We start from the raw sequence: 18,753 nt of genomic DNA on the forward strand, positions 1-18,753 counted from the left end.
CCTCACTAGGACATGTCCCAAGAAACTTCAAAATGCCAGTTATCAAACAACTTAAGCCACAGCTTGATCTTGGAAAATTAGCTAATAATAGACAGATTTCAAATATCCCGTTTATGTCAAAAATATTAGAAAATGTCCTCCCAACTATGTTCATTTCTACAAAGATGAACAATTTCAGTCAAGATTTAGGCACCATCGCAGTACAGATACTGCACAGATCAGAATTACAAACGACTTGCTCTTATCATCTGTTTGCAGCAGCATTTCTCTTCTAGTGCTTTTAGTTCCTAGTGCTGCCTTCGACAGCATAATCATGAAATTCTCTTGAATAATCTTGAGAATTATGTTGGCATTTGTGGACATGCATTGGCATGGTTTAAGTCCTATTTAGCAGAACGCTACCACTTTGTGTAAACAAGGAATTGTCAAATCAAACAAAAGTATGGAGTGTCACAGGGATCAGTTTTAAGGCCTCTGCTTTTCTCCTTATATATGATTCTCCTGGGAGATATTATCAGGAATTGTGGAATAAGTTTCCACTGTTATGCCAATGATACCAACATCCTATTTCATCTAAACCCAATGAAATTTCATAATTCTCCAAATTAGCAGTGTTTTAATGAAATCAAAGATTGGATGGTCAGACATTTCCTTCTACTCAATACACAATACAGAGGTACTAATCCGCTAAAATATAATTTGACTCTCGATAGATGTAGTTACATCGTCTTCTACAGTGAATAAATGATGTGTTATAATTGATACCAATCAGTCCTTTGAAAAGCAAATTTCCAATGTTTGTAGAACATCATGCTTCCACCTCAGAAATATTTCTAAGTTACGACACATGCTCTCCGTTGCTAATGCCAAAAAACTAATTCATGCATTCATGACCTCAAGACTAGATTATTAATATACATTACTGGGTGGATGTCCTGCAAGTTCAATAAATAAACTTCTGTTGGTTCAAAATGCAGCAGCCAGAGTGCAGACTAGAACCAATAAATAAGATCATATTAGCCCCCAATCAATTAATAAAACTACACAATGAAGATCTAAACACAGCAAAAAAAAAAAAAAAAAAAAAACAACATCCTCTCTCTTTAAACTGCTTTTATTTTCAGCAAACTTAACATATAAATATTTGTTTGAACATCAAAAGATTCAACAACTAAGACATTAACTGAACAAGTTTCAAGGATCAAAATCAAAAGTAACAGTCAGTAGCTGGTGTGGCCACCAGCAGCATTAAGTACTGCAGTGCATCTCCTTCTCATGGACTGCACCAGATTCACCAGTTCTTGCTGTGAGATGTTACTCCTCTCTTCCACCAAGGCACTTGCAAGTTCCCGGTCATTTCCTCACCCACCGATCCAACAGGTCCCAGACGTGCTCAATGGGACTGAGATCCGGGCTTTTCACTGGCCATGGCAGAACACAGACATTCCCGTCTTGCAGGAAATCACGCACAGAACAAGAAGTATAGCTGGTGGCATTGTCATGCTGGAGGGTTATGCAAGGATGAGCCTGCAGGAAGTGTACCACGTGAGGGAGGAGGATGTCTTTCCTGTAACACACAACATTGAGATTGCCTGCAATGACAACAAACTCAGTCCGATGATGCTGTGACACACCGACCCAGACCATGATGGAACCTCCACATCAATTCTGCTCCAGAGTTCAGGCCTCGGTGTAATGCTCAATCCTTTGATGTTAAACACGAGACCGATCATCACACCTGGTGAAAAAAAACTGCGACTGTCAGTGAGGAGCACTTTATGCCAGTCCTGTCTGGTGATGTCTGATATGGAACTGCATAACAACAGGCCTACAAGCCCTCAGTCCAGCCTCTCTCAGCCTATTGCGGACAGTCAGAGCACTGATGGAGGGATTGTGCATTCCTGGTATAACTCAGGCAGTTGTTATCCTGTACCTGTCCCGCAGGTGTGATATTCAGATGTACCGATCCGGTGCAGGTGTTGTTACATGTGGTCTGCCACTGCGAGGACAATCAGCTGTCCTTCCGGTCTCCCTGTAGCACTGTCTTGGGCTTCTCACAGTGCGGACATTACAATTTATTGCCCTGACCGCATCTGCAGCCCTCATACCTCCATACAGCATGCCTAAGGCACGTTCAGGCAGACGAGCCGGGACCCTAGGCATCTTTCTTTTGGGGTTTTTCAGAGTCAGTAGAAAGGTATCTTTAGTGTCCTAAGTTTTTATAACTGTTTTGTTCTGTAACTTAATTGCCTACCATTTAGAAGCTTTTTCATTAATTGTTTATGGTTCATTGAACAAGCATGGAAAATAAGCATTGTTCAAACCCTTTACAATAAAGATCTGTAAAGTTATTTGGATTTTTACCAACTTATCTTTAAAATACTGTGTCCTGAAAAAGAGAAGTATCTTTGAGTTTATAATGCATGATTTTTTATAAAGTTGCTTTGAAATGTGCGTTATGAAAAGCACTATACAAATAAAAAAGGACTTAACGCTTCTTTTATATGCATAGAAAATGTGATTCTCTACAGAATTTGGATGTATACGCCTTTATATTATAGAGAATGGAGATATTATTAATCAATTACACATACTGACACACAAATCATGGCTAGTATTAACAGTGATTGTATCAGAATGCACTTCACTTCTACCGGTCAAGTTAAACTGAATTGGTTATGATTAGTCCCAGTCTAGGTTGGGGAAAAGGTTGTAGTTCCCCTCTTACATCTCACCACTCACAAATAGTAAAGATTTTAGAATGCAAAACAAGGTATTTTTTTTTTTTTTTTACATTAAATGAGAAAGTAGGCAAAGACGTGTCAGGAGGGGGCAAAGGCCAAAAATATCAAAGCAAAGTTAACAAAATCCTAAAAGGGTGTCAACTGAGTTTTCTAGAAATAAACACTAAAACTCCTTTTCTACAGAAAAACAAAAACCATTAAAATGGCACCCACCTCCCTACAAATGCTCTGAAAGTATTTAGTCCAATGTACACTTTTGAACAATACCTTTTAATAACAGTCCACTCCAACATGAACGCAATCTCAGCTGTTATACAACAAATTCTCAATAGCATATAACACATATGAACCAGGAGAGGGGAGACAGGGAATTAAGCTTTCAAGCAGCTTTTATCCTCCAACACCTCACAGCCAGACCAATCAGGAGAACTCCTCTTAAGTGCGCTCTCCTGGTATTGATTAGAGTGAGAACAAGTGGGAGGAGAAAGGCCAGGGCAAAAACAGACATGCCATACTAGACATTTCCACTCCAAAATACATAACCAAAACAGATACAATGTTACACCACATTGACTAAGTCTTACAACGCAACACCTCCCCAACGAAGAGATGCAAACAAACTGTTTGTAGCTTCTATAAAAGATTACACATTACAACAAGCACCTGTTAATCATAAGGACTGTGGGCTCTGGACAGCACATCTGCAGCAATGTTTTGGCAAAAATCCAGGTTGAGCTCTTGAATTATCAGAGGCCAACACATTAAGCATTGGTTCAAGTTACACATACGGGAGAGAAAGAAGAGCAGATTATGGTCAGCTAACACAATTGGAAATATATTACCACCAAAGTAAATTTCAAAGTGTTGGAATGCCATCAACAATGCAAGATCTTCCTTTTCAATGGTACTATACTTGTGCTGGCACTGGGAGAATTTTGAAAGGTAAACAATTGCGTGATCATCACTGGTGTTGCTCTCTTGTAACAGGACTGCTAACTTAAATGGAGGAACTTAGTCAGGCGCAGCCAATACCAAAGCATTACACAGGAGTTCCTTGGCCATGGTAAAGGCATGCTCACATGCAGGTGTCTACTTAAGTACCTGGGAAGAACTAAGGAGATCAGTTAAGGGTGTCACAATGGTGGCAAAATTCTGACAAAACCCTCAATAATATCCTGCTCACTCTTATTCACTGGCGTGGGGAACTCAACAATGGCAGAGACTTTTGCATTCACTGGGTCACCCAGTTTCGTTTCAACAACATATGGTCCTGTAAATTTATACTGAAGCACAGAACCAGAAACTGAGAGCAGAACTAACACAGAATCACCATGTTGAAACAAGCATTCAACACTTTTGCTGTCAAACTGGGTCTTCACAGCTTACGAGATTGCCAGGTTTGCCTTCGCTACCTTTCAAACATGACGCAGACATTCGTGGAAAGTTCACATACTGACACAGGAGTGAGTGAAGAGTTTCCAGTAGGAAGCGGTTCACTTGGTTTCAGCAGGCCTCTAACAGCATGACCAAAGACTTGTTCGGCAGGGCTGAATCCAAAGGAATCCTGAACAGTTTCTCTGATTGCAAATAGGAGCAAAATATGGCTATCTACCTAGTCTTTGCTGGTTTTCACACAATAAGTACACAGTATAGACTTAAGAGTTTGATGGAACTGCTCCAAAGCTCCTTGAGATCGGGGTGATAGGCGCTAAACATATGGCGAGCTACAGATATTCTCTTTACTACCTACGTGAACAATTTGGAGGTAAAATTTGTGCCCTGATTCATTTGGATCACGAGTGGTAAGCTAAACATGGAGCAAAATATAATGAGCTCCTTAACAATGGACTTTGCTTTAAGGTTGTGAAGTGGAATTGCCTCAGGGAAACATGTGGCAGTGCACATAAGCATAAGAATATATTGGTGACCAGATTTCAATCTTGAAAGTTGACAAACACAATCCAAAATTATTCATTCAATCTCCCCTATAACTGGAATGGGTTACAATGGTTGAATGATTTTGATTTACCTGAAATTTGACAGGCATGTTGTGAACAACAGTACTTTGATACAGCTACTCTTAAGCCAGGCCAATAGAAATGCTTACCTACAGTACATGCTGGAAAGTTTTGTTAACACCCAAGTGACCAGAAAGAATGTTATCAATGGCGAGTTTAAGAACTGGCAGACTTGATAGATTTTACAGCGGAGTTAGGGGAACTAGAAACACTACCCTTAAATACAAAGTGATTAAACAGAGGAATCAGGCAAATCATGATCCTCCACCCTAGGCAAAGGACTGAAAACAGCATTCGCAACACTTTGTTTTAGAGGCGGCATTTTGTTTTCCTGCCTTGCAGTCAGTGATAGTGACTGGGATCAAGGCAATAAAAACAAATGTGTTTATCCTCGAAGTTTTTAGACTCATCCTTGGATTGGATGGCACTCACTTTTAGGCGAACAATTAAATACAAGAGGTTTTTCACCTTCAGGGTCACGCTGACTCTGATGCGCAGCAGGAGAGAACACAGTCTTATGCATGAGGACATATTCATCTGCCAAAACAGCAGCAGCAAAAAGAGACGCTACTTTTTGTTCATTCAAATGAATCGCCTAAACATCAGGCAGGTAGGTTTTCAAATCTTCTGACAGGACAAGTTCTAGTTGTTGTTCAAATGTTATGGTTTTGGAAGCGGCAAACCACTTGTGACCACAATTTTAGATGCTCATAGACCACAACTTTAACAAGGTAATAATCAAGGGAATCTTCAGGAAGGGTAGTACACACCTAATGCACTTTGCCAACAAGGTACACAGTAACATTAACACCCACATATAATTTGGCAAATTCAATTTCACAGCATCAAATTGTTCTGTGGTCAGATTGATAAAGTACTCAATATCAGATTTCATGGTCTACCCTACACTTACTCCTCCCCAAAAATAAACAGCCAAACAAGAAATATAAATATTCACCAGACAAGAGGGTGAGTAGGCAGACGAGCCCCCAATTGTTATTAGTCCCTGTCTAGGTTGGGAAAAAGAAGGTTTTGGTTCTCCTCTTCCATACTAAAATGCACAATAAGGTATTTATTTGACATTAAATGAGAAAGGCAAAAAGGTTTCAGGAGGGGCAAAGGCCAAAATAACAAACAAAAGTTCACAAATTCTTAAATTCTCATTAGCAAGAACGAAAAGTCAGCATACAGAGAGAAGGTGCAGCGGCTAACGGACTGTGTAGAGCCAACAACCTGTCCCTGAATGTCGACAAAACAAAAGAGACGGTTGTTGACTTTAGGAGAGCACAAGGTGAACACTCTCCACTGAACATCGACGGCTCTTCTGTGGGGTCATCGTCAAGAGCACCAAATTCCTTGGTGTTCACCTGGCGGAGAACCTCATTCTATAGAGGGACTATTGAGAGCATCCTGAGCAGCTGCATCACTGCCTGGTTTGGGACTTGTACCGTTTCAGAACGCAAAGCCCTGCAGAGGATAGTGAGGACACCTGAGAAGATCATCAAGGTCTCTCTTCCCTCCATCAAAGACATTTACAAAAAGCACTGTATCCGCAAAGCAACCAGCATTGTGGACGACCCCACACACCCCTCACACAAACTCTTTACCTGCCTGCCGTCTGGCAAGAGGTACCGAAGCATTCGGGCCCTCACGGCCAGACTGTGTAACAGCTTCTTCCCCCAAGCCATCAGACTTCTCAATACTCAGAGACTGGTTTGACACACACGTGTCCCGAGTTGCACTTTAATTACTGTCACTTTATAACTGGCTGCTACCTCAATAACTGCTATGTGCATAGAACACTATCTCATAGTATGTTATGTTTACATTTTTAGAAACTGTCATCTTTTTGCACTACTGTGTACTGGTCGGAGCTGCACTGTCTCTCACTGTGCCTATTGTCCTGTTCATTGTCAGAAATTTCTTGTACTGTCCCGTACTTTTTGCACATGTTTGCACGTGCACTTTATATAGGTATATAGGTATATACCCAGATAGCAAAAAATGTCCGCACGGCTTCTTTTTGCCGCTGTCCCCAAGCTGTCGGCTATAGGTGCGTCCCACTGGCGGTGATCCAGCGTTTGCCGCCGAATTCGTCACGCCCATTTCTTGCGAGATGCCACCGGGCGGTCAGACGGCGGGTCGCCTGCGTCATTTCTCTGGCGGTTGCCTCGCGGCAATTCGACCGCTGCCGGCCGGCGGCATTCGACCGCTGCCGGCCGGCGTAATCGACCATGACGGCCGCGGCAAGCCGCTTTGAAATACAGTCACAGCTTGACTCTCAAAATCGACCAGCCATTTGGCTATTATTATTTTTGCTCCAAAGCCATTAGGGTTTATAACAGATTCTTGACTCTTGATTCCATGATAAGGTAAGGTTTAGGAAATGACATTTAAATTACTTTGAAACTCTGAAGCGATTATACAGTAATATATGTAAAATATATTGAATTATTTATGCACTTAGGTGAAAATTGTTTATATTTCTTTGATTGATGCACATTGAGACATGCACCAATAAACCAAGAATAATTCCTTTTTGTAAAACTTACTTGGCAATAAATATCTTTCTGATTCTGATTAGGTTTAAAAATAGATATTTAATACAGGGTATGAAAAATTTAGCAGAATAAATTGATGAAGTTAGACTTTTCACCAATGCCTGACTATCAGTGAACAGTGAAAGACATCTGTCCCCGTTTTGACGTGAAGGATAAACTCAATGAAAAAGCTTTCTCCCTGGTTTCACAGTTGCGCTGAAATTTCGTTTGTCTGTAATTTTTTTCCAACCTCGATTTTTTTTTTGTTATTTTACCTTTTACAGGTAAGGGATTCATTTGCAATTACGACCTGTACTAATGTTTAAGAAAGTGTGAAAGTCCCTGTAAAGGCAATAAAAATTAAATAATCCAAACACACTATACATGGTAAAAATTTATTGCTAAAACACATTACACTGTGGACTGTGAAGTACTGAATTGTGTAGTTAAACCGTTAAACAGTTTTGCACCAGTGCTGTGTTCAGGATTCTTTTGGGCGGGGCTAAAACGGTGGCTCGATGACGCACTGGACCCACCGAGGCAGGCCCCTCCCGTAACAATATGACTAGAGCACATTCGGTTCAGTTTGCCATTCAATCACGAGTTACAGTCAGACTCAGTACTAGTTTCAACAGCCTACAGTTAGCAAAGTCATCGACTACCATCGTTTAAGTAAGTACATGTTTCCTTTTTGTGTAACGCAATATTATGTTTACATTGTTTTTAAAATATCTAAGTTAGTCACCATTGTTCTTGCAGTATGCTGCTAGTCCAGTAGCTAGAGTGGCTAGAAAGTGTTAGCTAACACGTGCTGTTTTGCCCTCCTTACAGTACACACTGAGGTTAAGCAATGTTGCTAGTAACATTACATGTAGAAATGTTATTAACTACATACAGTAGTTAGCCAAAGCTTTACATCTAGAAAGACTAAGTATAACTTGTGTGTTTTTTTTCTAACAAAACCATGATGTGTATATAGGTTGTGTAAATGATTATATTTGTCGAACAAGAATGCTGCTAGTTCAGTTCACAATGTAGCTATAGTGGTTAGAAAGTGTTGGCTAACACGTGCGGTGTTGCTTTCCTACAGTACACACTGAGGTTAAGCAATGTTGCTAGTAACATTACATGTAGCAAATAACATTTCAACATACAGTAGTTAGCCAAAGCTTTACATCTAGAAAGATTAAGTATCAGCTTGTGTTTTTTTAACAAAACAATGAGGTATATAGATTGTGTAAATTATAATGATGTTTGTCCGAAGAATTAGGCTGCTAGTTCAGTTCACAATGTAGCTAGAGTGGCTAGAAAGTGTTAGCTAACACGTGCTGTGTTGCTTTCCTTACAGTACACACTGAGGTTAAGCGATATTACTAGTAACATTACAATGTTATTTGCTACATACAGTAGTTAGCCAAAGATTAAGTATAGCTTGTGCTTTTTTAACAAAACAATGAGGTATATAGATTGTGTAAATTATAATGATGTTTGTCCGAACAAGTATGCTGCTAGTTCAGTTCATAACGTAGATACAGTGGCTAGAAAGTGTTAGCTAACACGTGCTGTGTTGCTTCTGTACTTCTAGGATTTAAGGGGATTATGATGAGTTCTATTTCTCTGAACTGTTGTACTTTTTATGTTTGAGGACAATGCTGTGTTCACTTGAAACACTACACTGAATGAATAAATTGTATGTTTAACATTTTCACTGTTCCATATATGGCTGTTCAGTTTTCTCCCCACTGCATAGCTATATTCCTAAAACGTTAACAATGTGGTTTTGTTAACATTTTCTTGCAGATACGTTGACCAGAGCATAACCTGTCATCTTCACCCAAGAGACCTACTGTTGGACAATTCTTTTTGCTTTAAAGGTAAATGCATCATTAGTCACAATGTCTAGTTACTGGGCCAAAAGGAGAAGAATATTGAAAGGAGTTGAGAGGGACAAACAGGAAATTGAAGCTGCAAACAATGCTCTACTTGCTGTTATTCCCGACTTTGACCAAGTAAATCCTCCTGTTAATGAACATCAACATGGAATGGCTACAATAAGCCATGGACAAACTGTAATCCCTGAAGCACAGGAAATAACTGATGATGAGGTATATGGACCTTCTGAAATGTTTTCCTCAAGCACGGAAGATAGTGAAGAGGAAGGGGATTGCCTAAGGACACAATTGGCAGGGTGGGCTATTGACAACATGATCCCCATGTGGCACTTGGTAAGCTTTTAACCATTTTGTCCAAGGATCATCCAACCCTTCCTAAAGACCCAAGAACCCTTCTGAAAACAGTGACTTGTGTTAAAACAACCGAACTCTCAGGTGGTGTATACCATCACTCTGGAATTGAAAGTGGGATACTATCGCAGTTGTTAGTGTCTCCCGAATTGCAGAAGTTGACGTCAGTTTCAATGCAAGTTAATGTTGATGGACTTCCACTTTTCAAAGCTCAAATGCCCAGTTCTGGCCAGTTCTTGGTTTAATTGAGCAATACGTGGGTAATGTCCAGCAAAACAAACTTCCGTTTGTCATTGGTCTCTATTATGGGAAGAAGAAGCCAAGCAGCCTTCACTTTTGAATCCTTTTGTAGGAGAGGCACAGCGACTTGAAACGGAAGGAGTTCTGTTTGAAGGGAGATCACTTCCTTTCAAAATATCAACGTTCATCTGTGACGCCCCTGCTCGTGCACTTGTTAGAAATGTCAAAGGTCACAGTGGATATTATGGGTGTGACAAGTGTGTTCAAAAGGGGTCCACTACGAGAACAGGATGACCTTTCCACAAACAGATGCTACTCTGAGATTAGACAATGCAGTCCGTGATGAACTTTCTGATGACAGTCATCAGTGTGGAGAAACGCCACTGGCATTGTTGTCTGTTGGTTTGGTCACCCAGTTCCCACTGGATTATATGCATCTGGTATGCCTTGGAGTGACAAGAAAGTTGTTGCATCTTTGGCTAAAGGGACGGCGGCTGACAAGATTTTCAGCCCAGCATGGTAAAAGAGCTCTCCAGAGTACTCCTGACCTTCACACCTCATGTTCCGTGCGAGTTCAACAGGAAGCAACGATCCATGGAAGATGTTGATCGTTGGAAAGCTACAGAATTCAGGCAGTTCCTCTTGTACACTGGACCAGTCAGCTTAAAAGGCCTTGTACCAACTCAAGTGTACAACAACTTCATGCTGCTTTCAGTTGGCATCACCATCCTACTGAATGTATCCCTGTGTGCTGACCTCGCAGACTATGCACACGGAATATTGGTTCTCTTTGTTGATCACTGCAGCAAGCTTTATGGAAAGGAACATGTGACATACAACATGCATGGATTGGTGCACCTCTGGCAAGATGCAAAAAAGTATGGTGTTCTTGATAACATCTCATGCTTCCCATTTGAAAACTTCCTTGGACGCCTGAAGAAACTGTTGCGCAAACCTACACAACCACTGGAGCAGGTTGTTCGCCGATTGTCGGAGAGAAGTCAGCACAGAAGAACAAACATCTCCAAAACAAGGCCCTTGAGGGAGCACAACCATGGACCACTCCTCAATGGTCTTTCTGTGAAAAAGCAGTATGAGGAGTATTACTTTCAAGACTTTGTTGTGAAACGTTCAGAGGGAAACAACTGTGTCCTGTTGGAAAATAAGGACATAGTTGTTATAGAGAATGTAGTCGTTGATGAAATGGACAACACTTTGGTCATCTACAAGAGGTTCCGAACATGGTCGATTTATTTACTTACCCTGTGGAATCTTCCAAGCTGGGCATTTTTCATTTATCTGGCCTATCAGATACACTCCGCTTTTCCCATATAGCAAATGTTCAGAAGAAATATTATCTTCTTCCTTGCCCGGATGGAAAGGCTGGTTTTCCGTTGATCCACTTGTAAAAATGACACTTGTTTTTTTTTTGTTTTTTTTGAAGGGGTGAGCATTTTGAATGTTATTGTTTTTTTTTCTTCTGAAAATTAATCAAAATGTATACTTTATGCTATCTTTCTTCTATTTTAGATGCTGTTTGCCATTGTTCAATTTATCAACGAGGATGATCTGCCATTTGCAGTGGTTCCGCAAGTGTGGCTCAGCAATGACATGTGCTATTGGCCCCCATTTGACCTCCGCAAAAAGACAAGGGAAACAATTTAGCCATCCGCTGTACGTCTCCACACAGCACCTGGGAGAAACATCATTTTAAGTTTATGAAGGGAGCAGGTAAATGGGTCTGACTTGTGCATTTGATATTCCTGCATTTCATCTGTGTAATTTCTTTGTCTGTTTATGGTGGATAACTGACTTTCATTCATTATTCCCTGCTCTAGAATCTTGGCAAGAGGCAATGAGATATTTGGTGCGCTTCCAAACAGGTTCCAGCGTTGAAACGACGGATGATGACAAGAAGGGAAGCGAAAGAGAAGCTTAACTTCCAAGTACAGACCCCAGGCCTCTTCTGATGAAGAGGAGTCTTGTCTTCCAGATGCACCAGCAGTGCTGTCGTTTCAGCAACCTCTTTTGAGCTTTGAAAACCTTGTTCCCAGTAACAAGGTTTCAGTGCTGCCCGATGCTCCAGAGGTTGCATCGATTCCAGAAAACCAGGAAAATGTTGAGCCATCTGTAGATTTCAGAGCTGGTATGTAAAATGTAGTGCTGTGAAGTTTGATTTGTGATCCTGCCAATAAACTATACACTTTGTTAGATTTTAAAATGTCAGTTTCCTCTTTCTCAGAACCAGGTTTCTCCCCAGTAATCCAGACTCCACTTCACAGAGCCAAGAGTTTGAGTACAAGTAAGTAATGTAATTTGTGATGTTTTTTTGTCTTGGAAACTATTGCTTCTATTTAAGAAGAGGAATCCTTTAATCATCATCTGTTTTTCATTAGGACACTTGACGGGTTACTCACCGCAGCAGTTTGTGGATGAAAGGTGTCGAGGTGTGTTGTACATTCCATTTGCTTTGCACAGTTCAATTATTGTTTCATTACAGAATATGCAATACTCTGTAGTGAAATTAAAGCTGTTATGTTTGCTCCCCAGCTCGTCAAGTACTAAGCTTTACACCCCCAGCAGCACATTTACCCTGGCAGCATATGGGTGAAAACGCTGGAGGTATGTAATACGTTACGCTAAACTAAGTGTTACATTTAAGTCCAATTCATTACATGTATCCAATAACTCCACACACATTTTTAAATGTCAATGATTTTCAATAGGACAAAGTCATCGGCTCAGGTATTGGCCCTTGGACTCCCCTGGCACCTCGTGTACAGCATGAAGTTTTCTGCTATGAAGGTATTTTCCAGGCCTATGTCTTAGTGTCCAGTGTTTTAACAGTATTGAAAAAAGTGCCTTTAGTTGTTGTATTTTTTTAAACGTAGATTTCCAGAGACTCCAGAATGAGAACCAAGCCCTGAGGGATGAGAACCAAGCCCTGAGGGATGAGAACCAAGCCCTGAGGGATGAGAACCAAGCCCTGAGGGAAAGCAATGCACCAGCAGGTGAGAACATGCACTCTTTCTTAAATTTAACTTTTTTGTGTGTGATGTAGGTCCAAAATTACCATATGCCTTTCATTTTGTAGCTTCGGATGACAGCGGATCACTTCAGGAGCAGGTGAAGCAAGTTGGGACAATGTTAAAGACGTTTGCTCGCACTGGGCAATCAGGTACAACTTATGAACCTGTACATCTAGTAGACCTAGATATAAATGTCATAGTTTAGTAGTTGAAGGACCAGGACTGACTACTTTATTCTTTTATTCTGGGGACCCCTGTAGGTGCAGATCAGACCCTAATTCTGCGGCGTCTTGGAGAGTTTGGCGATGTTGTGCGAAGCATGGACATCAAAATGGACACTATGCTGCAACATTTTAGTGCCGGTGTGTCCGTTGGAGGGTTATCCCTGCCAGGGGATCTGTTACTCCCACTAGACACCCAGGACGATTTAGCGTTGCTTGACAGCAGTCTGAGGCAGGATAAAGAGCTCCAGCAACGATTTGTAAGTGTGCTGATTTCGTTTATAACGCCATAGGGTTATCTAAAATTAAGATTGTACACTGCATATTCTACAGTCTGAATCCACAGCCGGTCACATTTTAAATTTATGAGAAGCTTCAGAGAAATGTAATTTGTAACCCTTTTTTTTTTTTTTTTCAGCTTCGGTTTTTGGCAATCAAGTGTGGGAGGGACCTCAAGACAACTGTGTGGCGAATGCTTGAGAGTATCTTCTCTAATCGCCTTTCCATTAACACAACCTGGACTGGTGCAGGGGAAAAAGCATGTTTTAGAGACATGTTCCTGAAGACCATTGTTCAAAGTAAGTTGGATATTTTTTTTATATTTAAGTAGATGTGTATGACCTTATGCCAATCAAATGGAATGACAGATCTTTATTTTCTACAGGAGCCATCCGGAAGAACTCGGCAACCCAGGATGCCACTGATGAGGCGATCCAGGTTAACGTTACGCGTTACCTGAAAGGAGCAGCTGACCGTGAAGGTGGAAAAAGGCGCCGCACAGCTGAGAGGGACCCACAGCCGACCCCTCAAACCTAGGCTGACTACCGACACCCCTGCTAAAAGTGTCAGACTAAACTCACTCAATCCACACTCTTCACTAGAAATTGCTGTTTTTTTTTTATTTTTATTTTTTATTTTTCCCCATCTCGTGACCCTGCCTTCAGGGCAGCTCCTTGGATGAATATGGGATGTTTTTTTTTTTTTTTCCTCTCATGACCCTGCCTTCAGGGCAGCTCCTTGGATGAATATGGGATGGTTTGTCTTTTTATACAGGCGCACGAGGAATCACTGAAGATGTGCCAATTTGCACTGCCTCATTGTGGAGGTCGAGGAAAACCAGACCCCAACCACTCCAGACATTGTGATTGACTGTGTTCTCAACAGCCAGATTTTCTGCTGTTAATTGCATTTGTTCCCACTTATTGTCATGTTTAAGTTGAATGTAAAACTTTACATTATCCTGCACATTCTTTGATACCAAAGATCTCAATTATTTAATATACAATTTGCTGCTTATTTCATTGTTACAGTGCTTAACTATTCTATTTTTAAATATAGCTTATAAATCCTAGATTATACATCTAATACTTGATATTTGCACATTATCTGGTAGCAAATATTCTACTTACCGTGACTTTAGTATTGGCTTATTTCATTCCGTCAGTGCTTAACGATTCTATTATAGTTTGTAAATCCTATTTCATACCTCTGATATTTGATATTGCACTTTTAACTAGTACCAGTTAATTCTACTTTCATTCCATCAGTGTGCTTAACTGTTATTCTATTAAAAATAGCTTGGTTATACTATTTCATACCTTTTGATATTGCACTTTCACTAGTACCAAAAAATTCTACTTTCATTCCATCAGTGTGCTTAACTGTTATTCTATTGTTAAATATAGCTTGTAAATCCTTGTGCCACAGGTCAGCATTGCAGTTATAATGGCATATTATACTCCAGAGCTTTACTCTAAATTATTACCACTTATCCTATTGTTAGAAATGACTTGTAAATATGATGTTATACCTCAATTTATTTGATATCCTGCACTTTATTTGGTACCAAATATCCTCATTGCTTATGTTTACTGGTAATTCTTTTCATCCCAGAGCTGACCTCTTTATATTATTTACAATTGTTGTAAGTGTTACAATAGTGTTTTTTACAAAAGTGTTTTTTTTTTGCTTGTTTTTACCAAAATTTAATTGGAAACCTGCATTTTCTTTGGGTGTATATATGTTTGTATTTTTCTGTTATTTATATTTCAGTGATCTGACATATTGTTTCAATGACAGTTACTGTAATTTGAAATGTGGAATAAAAACGGCAAATGGAAATATGTCTGCTTTGATCAATCATTATTCTTGATAAACTGCATGCTATAAATAAATATATATATATACAATAAGCGGCGCAGATCGCTCGAAAAGCGGTTTGCCTCCGGCGATCCGCCTTCGATATAACGGCGGCGGAGCGGCGGCTGGCCAGCGGGCCGTCCGCGGAACGAAGGCGGTAGGAAGGCGGCTGCCGCTTTAAAGCGGCTGCCGCCGGCGGACCGCCGTCGAACGTGTTTGCGATCTCGCCATTCTGCCGCTTCTACTGCCGCCGGCGCGCCGCCGGCGGACCGCCGACTTATTGCTATCTGGGTATAGGTATTTTATTTAGTTGTGTAGTCTCATGTGGTCCTGTGTTTGTCCTTTGTTGTTTTTATGTAGCACCATGGTCCTGGAGGAACGTTGTCTCGTTTCGCTGTGTACTGTACTAACTGTAAATGGTTGAAACGACAATAAAAACCACTTGACTTGACTTAAAGGGGGAGTAAACTCCCTTTCTACCAAAAAACAAGAGAAAAAGGATATTAAACAAAATGGCAACCACCTCGCTACAAATGCTCCCAAAGTAATCAGTCCAAGGCACACTTGAGACATTGTTATGATCACCTTTTAACAACAGTTCACTCAATAGGCACAAATGCGATCTCGATTGATATACAACAAACTCTCAATAGAGTAACAACATATCTGAGCCAGGAGAGGTGAGATGGGAATGGAGTTTTCCAGTTGATTTTATCCTTCAGCAGCTCACAGGCAGACCGATCAAGAGAACTCCATGTTAGTGCTCTCATATGGTAGTGATTAGAGTGAGAATAAGAGAGAGGAGAAAAACTAGAGGGAAAAAAGACATGCCACACTAGACTTCCCACCCCAAAATACATAACCAAAACAGATACAGTAGGCTCGTTTGAGATGCCAAATGCCTCGTCTTGAAAATAGAGTCGACAGCTGCAGTCTGGGGAAGAGTGAAATACGAGCTGTCAAATCAGACAATTCTCACTTCTCGTGGTGGATCAGCCACAAGGCAGATATCATGGGCTTCACGGTCATGTGCTGTTGCTGATAAAGCAGATATAATTAAAATTCTGTTACTTTAAAATGAAAATAAATATGGTGAAAAAGTCATTCAATGTACCTGTTATTTACACCACATTGAATATGTCTTGCGATATAACAAACTTGAACAAAATTATATTAATTGAAAAATAAGCCATGACCTTTTGATGCTTTAACACAATCTCAAAATTATTATCCAAAACAGCTATGACAGTGATTGTCAGGGATTTAATTTAATGTTCTGCTATATTTTAAGACTTTGGACATGAACTTTACTACAACCTGAAGGTGGAATCTCTAAAATTTAAATGCACAAACTGAATTTGGACTTTGAGCCCAAAAAATACATGAAATTGAAACGTTTAAGCGCAACGACCAAATTCTTAGTAAAATAGCAAATTGCGCTTTGCGCCACTTTGTTTACATAAAATACACCCACAATTTGCATACCTACACCCAGAGTAGCACAAACTCTTCCACCCACGTCTATTTGCGGTCTCACGAAAATTGGATATGACGTTGCGCATGGTCGTGGCGTGTAGTGCTGTGCTTTGTGCACTGACAAAAATAGAGCTGAACACCATGGTATAATTAGTGGTAATGGTTATTTATGTTCTAATGTAGAAAGGTGAGAAACAAATTATTAATTATTAGTGATACCCCTTTTAAAGGTACACCTTAACAAAGCCCTTGACTTATACTATGCCCTAGCTAGTAGATAATGTAATGTCTATTCTTCAAGCATTGGTGGCAATTGGGAAGTTATTAAAAGGTCAGTGGATGTTTAACATTACTGTACCACCACTGTTTTTTTTACATGCCCATCAATGTTAATCACCTCTATAGTCTGATTCCTCCATAATACATCTACTGCATTAAAGAAAATAAATGTTTAACATGCTTGGTATGGCTGTGGCATATTGTGAGCTTTATGTGCAAGATATCTCCTGGGCCATTAAAAAAGGAAGTACATTTTTGTCTGCTTGTGCTATTCAAATGTATAAATTGGGTAATATTTAAATACTAAATAGAATCACATAGAATTCAACCAATACAGGGTAGTTGAATTTCCAGCAAACCGTTATAAAAAGGATCTCTTCCATGAGTGTTTGTCCTAACCTACCAAAATGAGCAAAAGGACATTCTGTCGACTGCTTCGTTTTTATTTCTCCAGTATTACGCTAGTCCAAAATCCCACGGTATATTAAACATCAAAACTTTCTGAATGGCTGTGATTGTTCTGTGTCACGCAACACTTGGGTCTGTAAAGGAATAAATGACAAATCAACAGCATTTGTGGCATAACATTGATAACCACAAAAATGTATCATTTCTTTATTAAAAGATTACAATGGAAGTGAATGGGGGCCAATTTTTTTATTTTAAATACACACTGTTATAAAAGTAAAGCCACAAGTATATGGGTGTTAACCTGATTTTAGTGTGATATAATCTCTTACTAACCTTTTCTGTGTAAAGTTAAAGCCCGTTTTAAACCTTTGTTGCCATGCCAATGTAATGTCAACAAACACTAAAACAACCATCTTGATCTTTACAGCTCAAATAATACATAAGTTTTAACAGAATAATTCATGTAAGTGCATTTATAAAATTCATACAATTACAAAAGTCTTAAAACAGTCAAAAAATTGTCCACATTCACTTCCATTTTAAGTGCCTCACTGTAACCCAGATTTGTGCTTTATTTAAATGAAAGGATGGACATGTCAAAATAATTTTTGTGGTAAACAACATTATGCCACAAATGCTGTCGATTGAGTTTAACTTAAGGTATTGAACCCGGAATATTCCTTTAAGCAACCGCTGCAGACCAGATGCTAAGCGACTGTGTACAGGACACGTGACGCAAAATTTCGTCATCAGCAGAGTGCTAAAGCTTGTGGCCCAGTTTTTCTAACAGCTGGTGCTCTGAACAAGCAGTATACACATGTGCCTGGAATTATTTGCACTTAATAGTGGCTCCACAAGGTGGCAACACTTACAACTGAGAGCAATACTCAACTTAATTAGGTTTAAATTTTGCTAATGTCGATGCTACAATAAATGTTATGATTTAAAAGAGATGATGCAAAGTGTGCACTGTACGTAGCCTAAATATTGTCCTCAAAACTCGTGTTTTATGTTAAATATATTACCTACGGTTGGTTAAAAAAAAAAAAAAACAACAACAAAAAAAAACTCAATATCAATATTATTTGTTTACAGTACTGTGCAAAAGTCTAACAACAGCACATAAGATGTTTCACAAAAACATTTGTCTTAATATGGTTATTTATATCTTCTACAATAGTGTGTCAATAGGAAATATACATTTTAAACTCCCAAACATTCATTTAGCAAATAAAATAGAATAGATGAACTGGGAGCCCTTCAACAGATGGCATGGACCGCACAGTGCCCCCCACTGAACATCGGGTCAGTCTGGGATTACACAAAGAGACAGAAATTATTGAGACAGCCTACATAAAAAAACTGTGGCAAATTCTCCAAGAAGCTTGGAATATCCTATCTGCCAACAACCAA

General features: G+C 39.8%; 1 protein-coding gene across 1 annotated transcript; it reads left to right on the forward strand.

The window, feature by feature from the left end:
- The first annotated feature begins 10,301 nt into the window (after window positions 1–10,301).
- Window positions 10,302–15,143, forward strand: LOC127619500 (uncharacterized). Its single transcript, XM_052092338.1, has 8 exons — window positions 10,302–11,017; window positions 11,476–11,516; window positions 11,704–11,931; window positions 12,677–12,796; window positions 12,880–12,963; window positions 13,075–13,295; window positions 13,454–13,613; window positions 13,700–15,143. Exons 1-8 carry the CDS (start codon window positions 10,302–10,304, stop codon window positions 13,849–13,851), a joined length of 1,722 nt encoding a protein of 573 aa, XP_051948298.1. The 3' UTR covers window positions 13,852–15,143.
- Window positions 15,144–18,753: the final 3,610 nt, after the last annotated feature.

The sequence above is a fragment of the Xyrauchen texanus genome, chromosome 26 (genome assembly GCF_025860055.1).
Source record: "Xyrauchen texanus isolate HMW12.3.18 chromosome 26, RBS_HiC_50CHRs, whole genome shotgun sequence".
NCBI classification, from domain to species: Eukaryota; Metazoa; Chordata; class Actinopteri; order Cypriniformes; family Catostomidae; genus Xyrauchen; species Xyrauchen texanus.

What these genes read in the sequence shown, in the direction of transcription:
- LOC127619500 (XM_052092338.1), top strand. Translation starts at nt 10,302, where the DNA reads ATGGTAAAAGAGCTCTCCAGAGTACTCCTGACCTTCACACCTCATGTT. An exon ending in TAAGTTTATGAAGGGAGCAG is followed by an intron (nt 11,517 to 11,703) that starts GTAAATGGGTCT and finishes GATGACAAGAAG; the next exon opens with GGAAGCGAAAGAGAAGCTTA. An exon ending in TGCTCGCACTGGGCAATCAG is followed by an intron (nt 12,964 to 13,074) that starts GTACAACTTATG and finishes GGACCCCTGTAG; the next exon opens with GTGCAGATCAGACCCTAATT.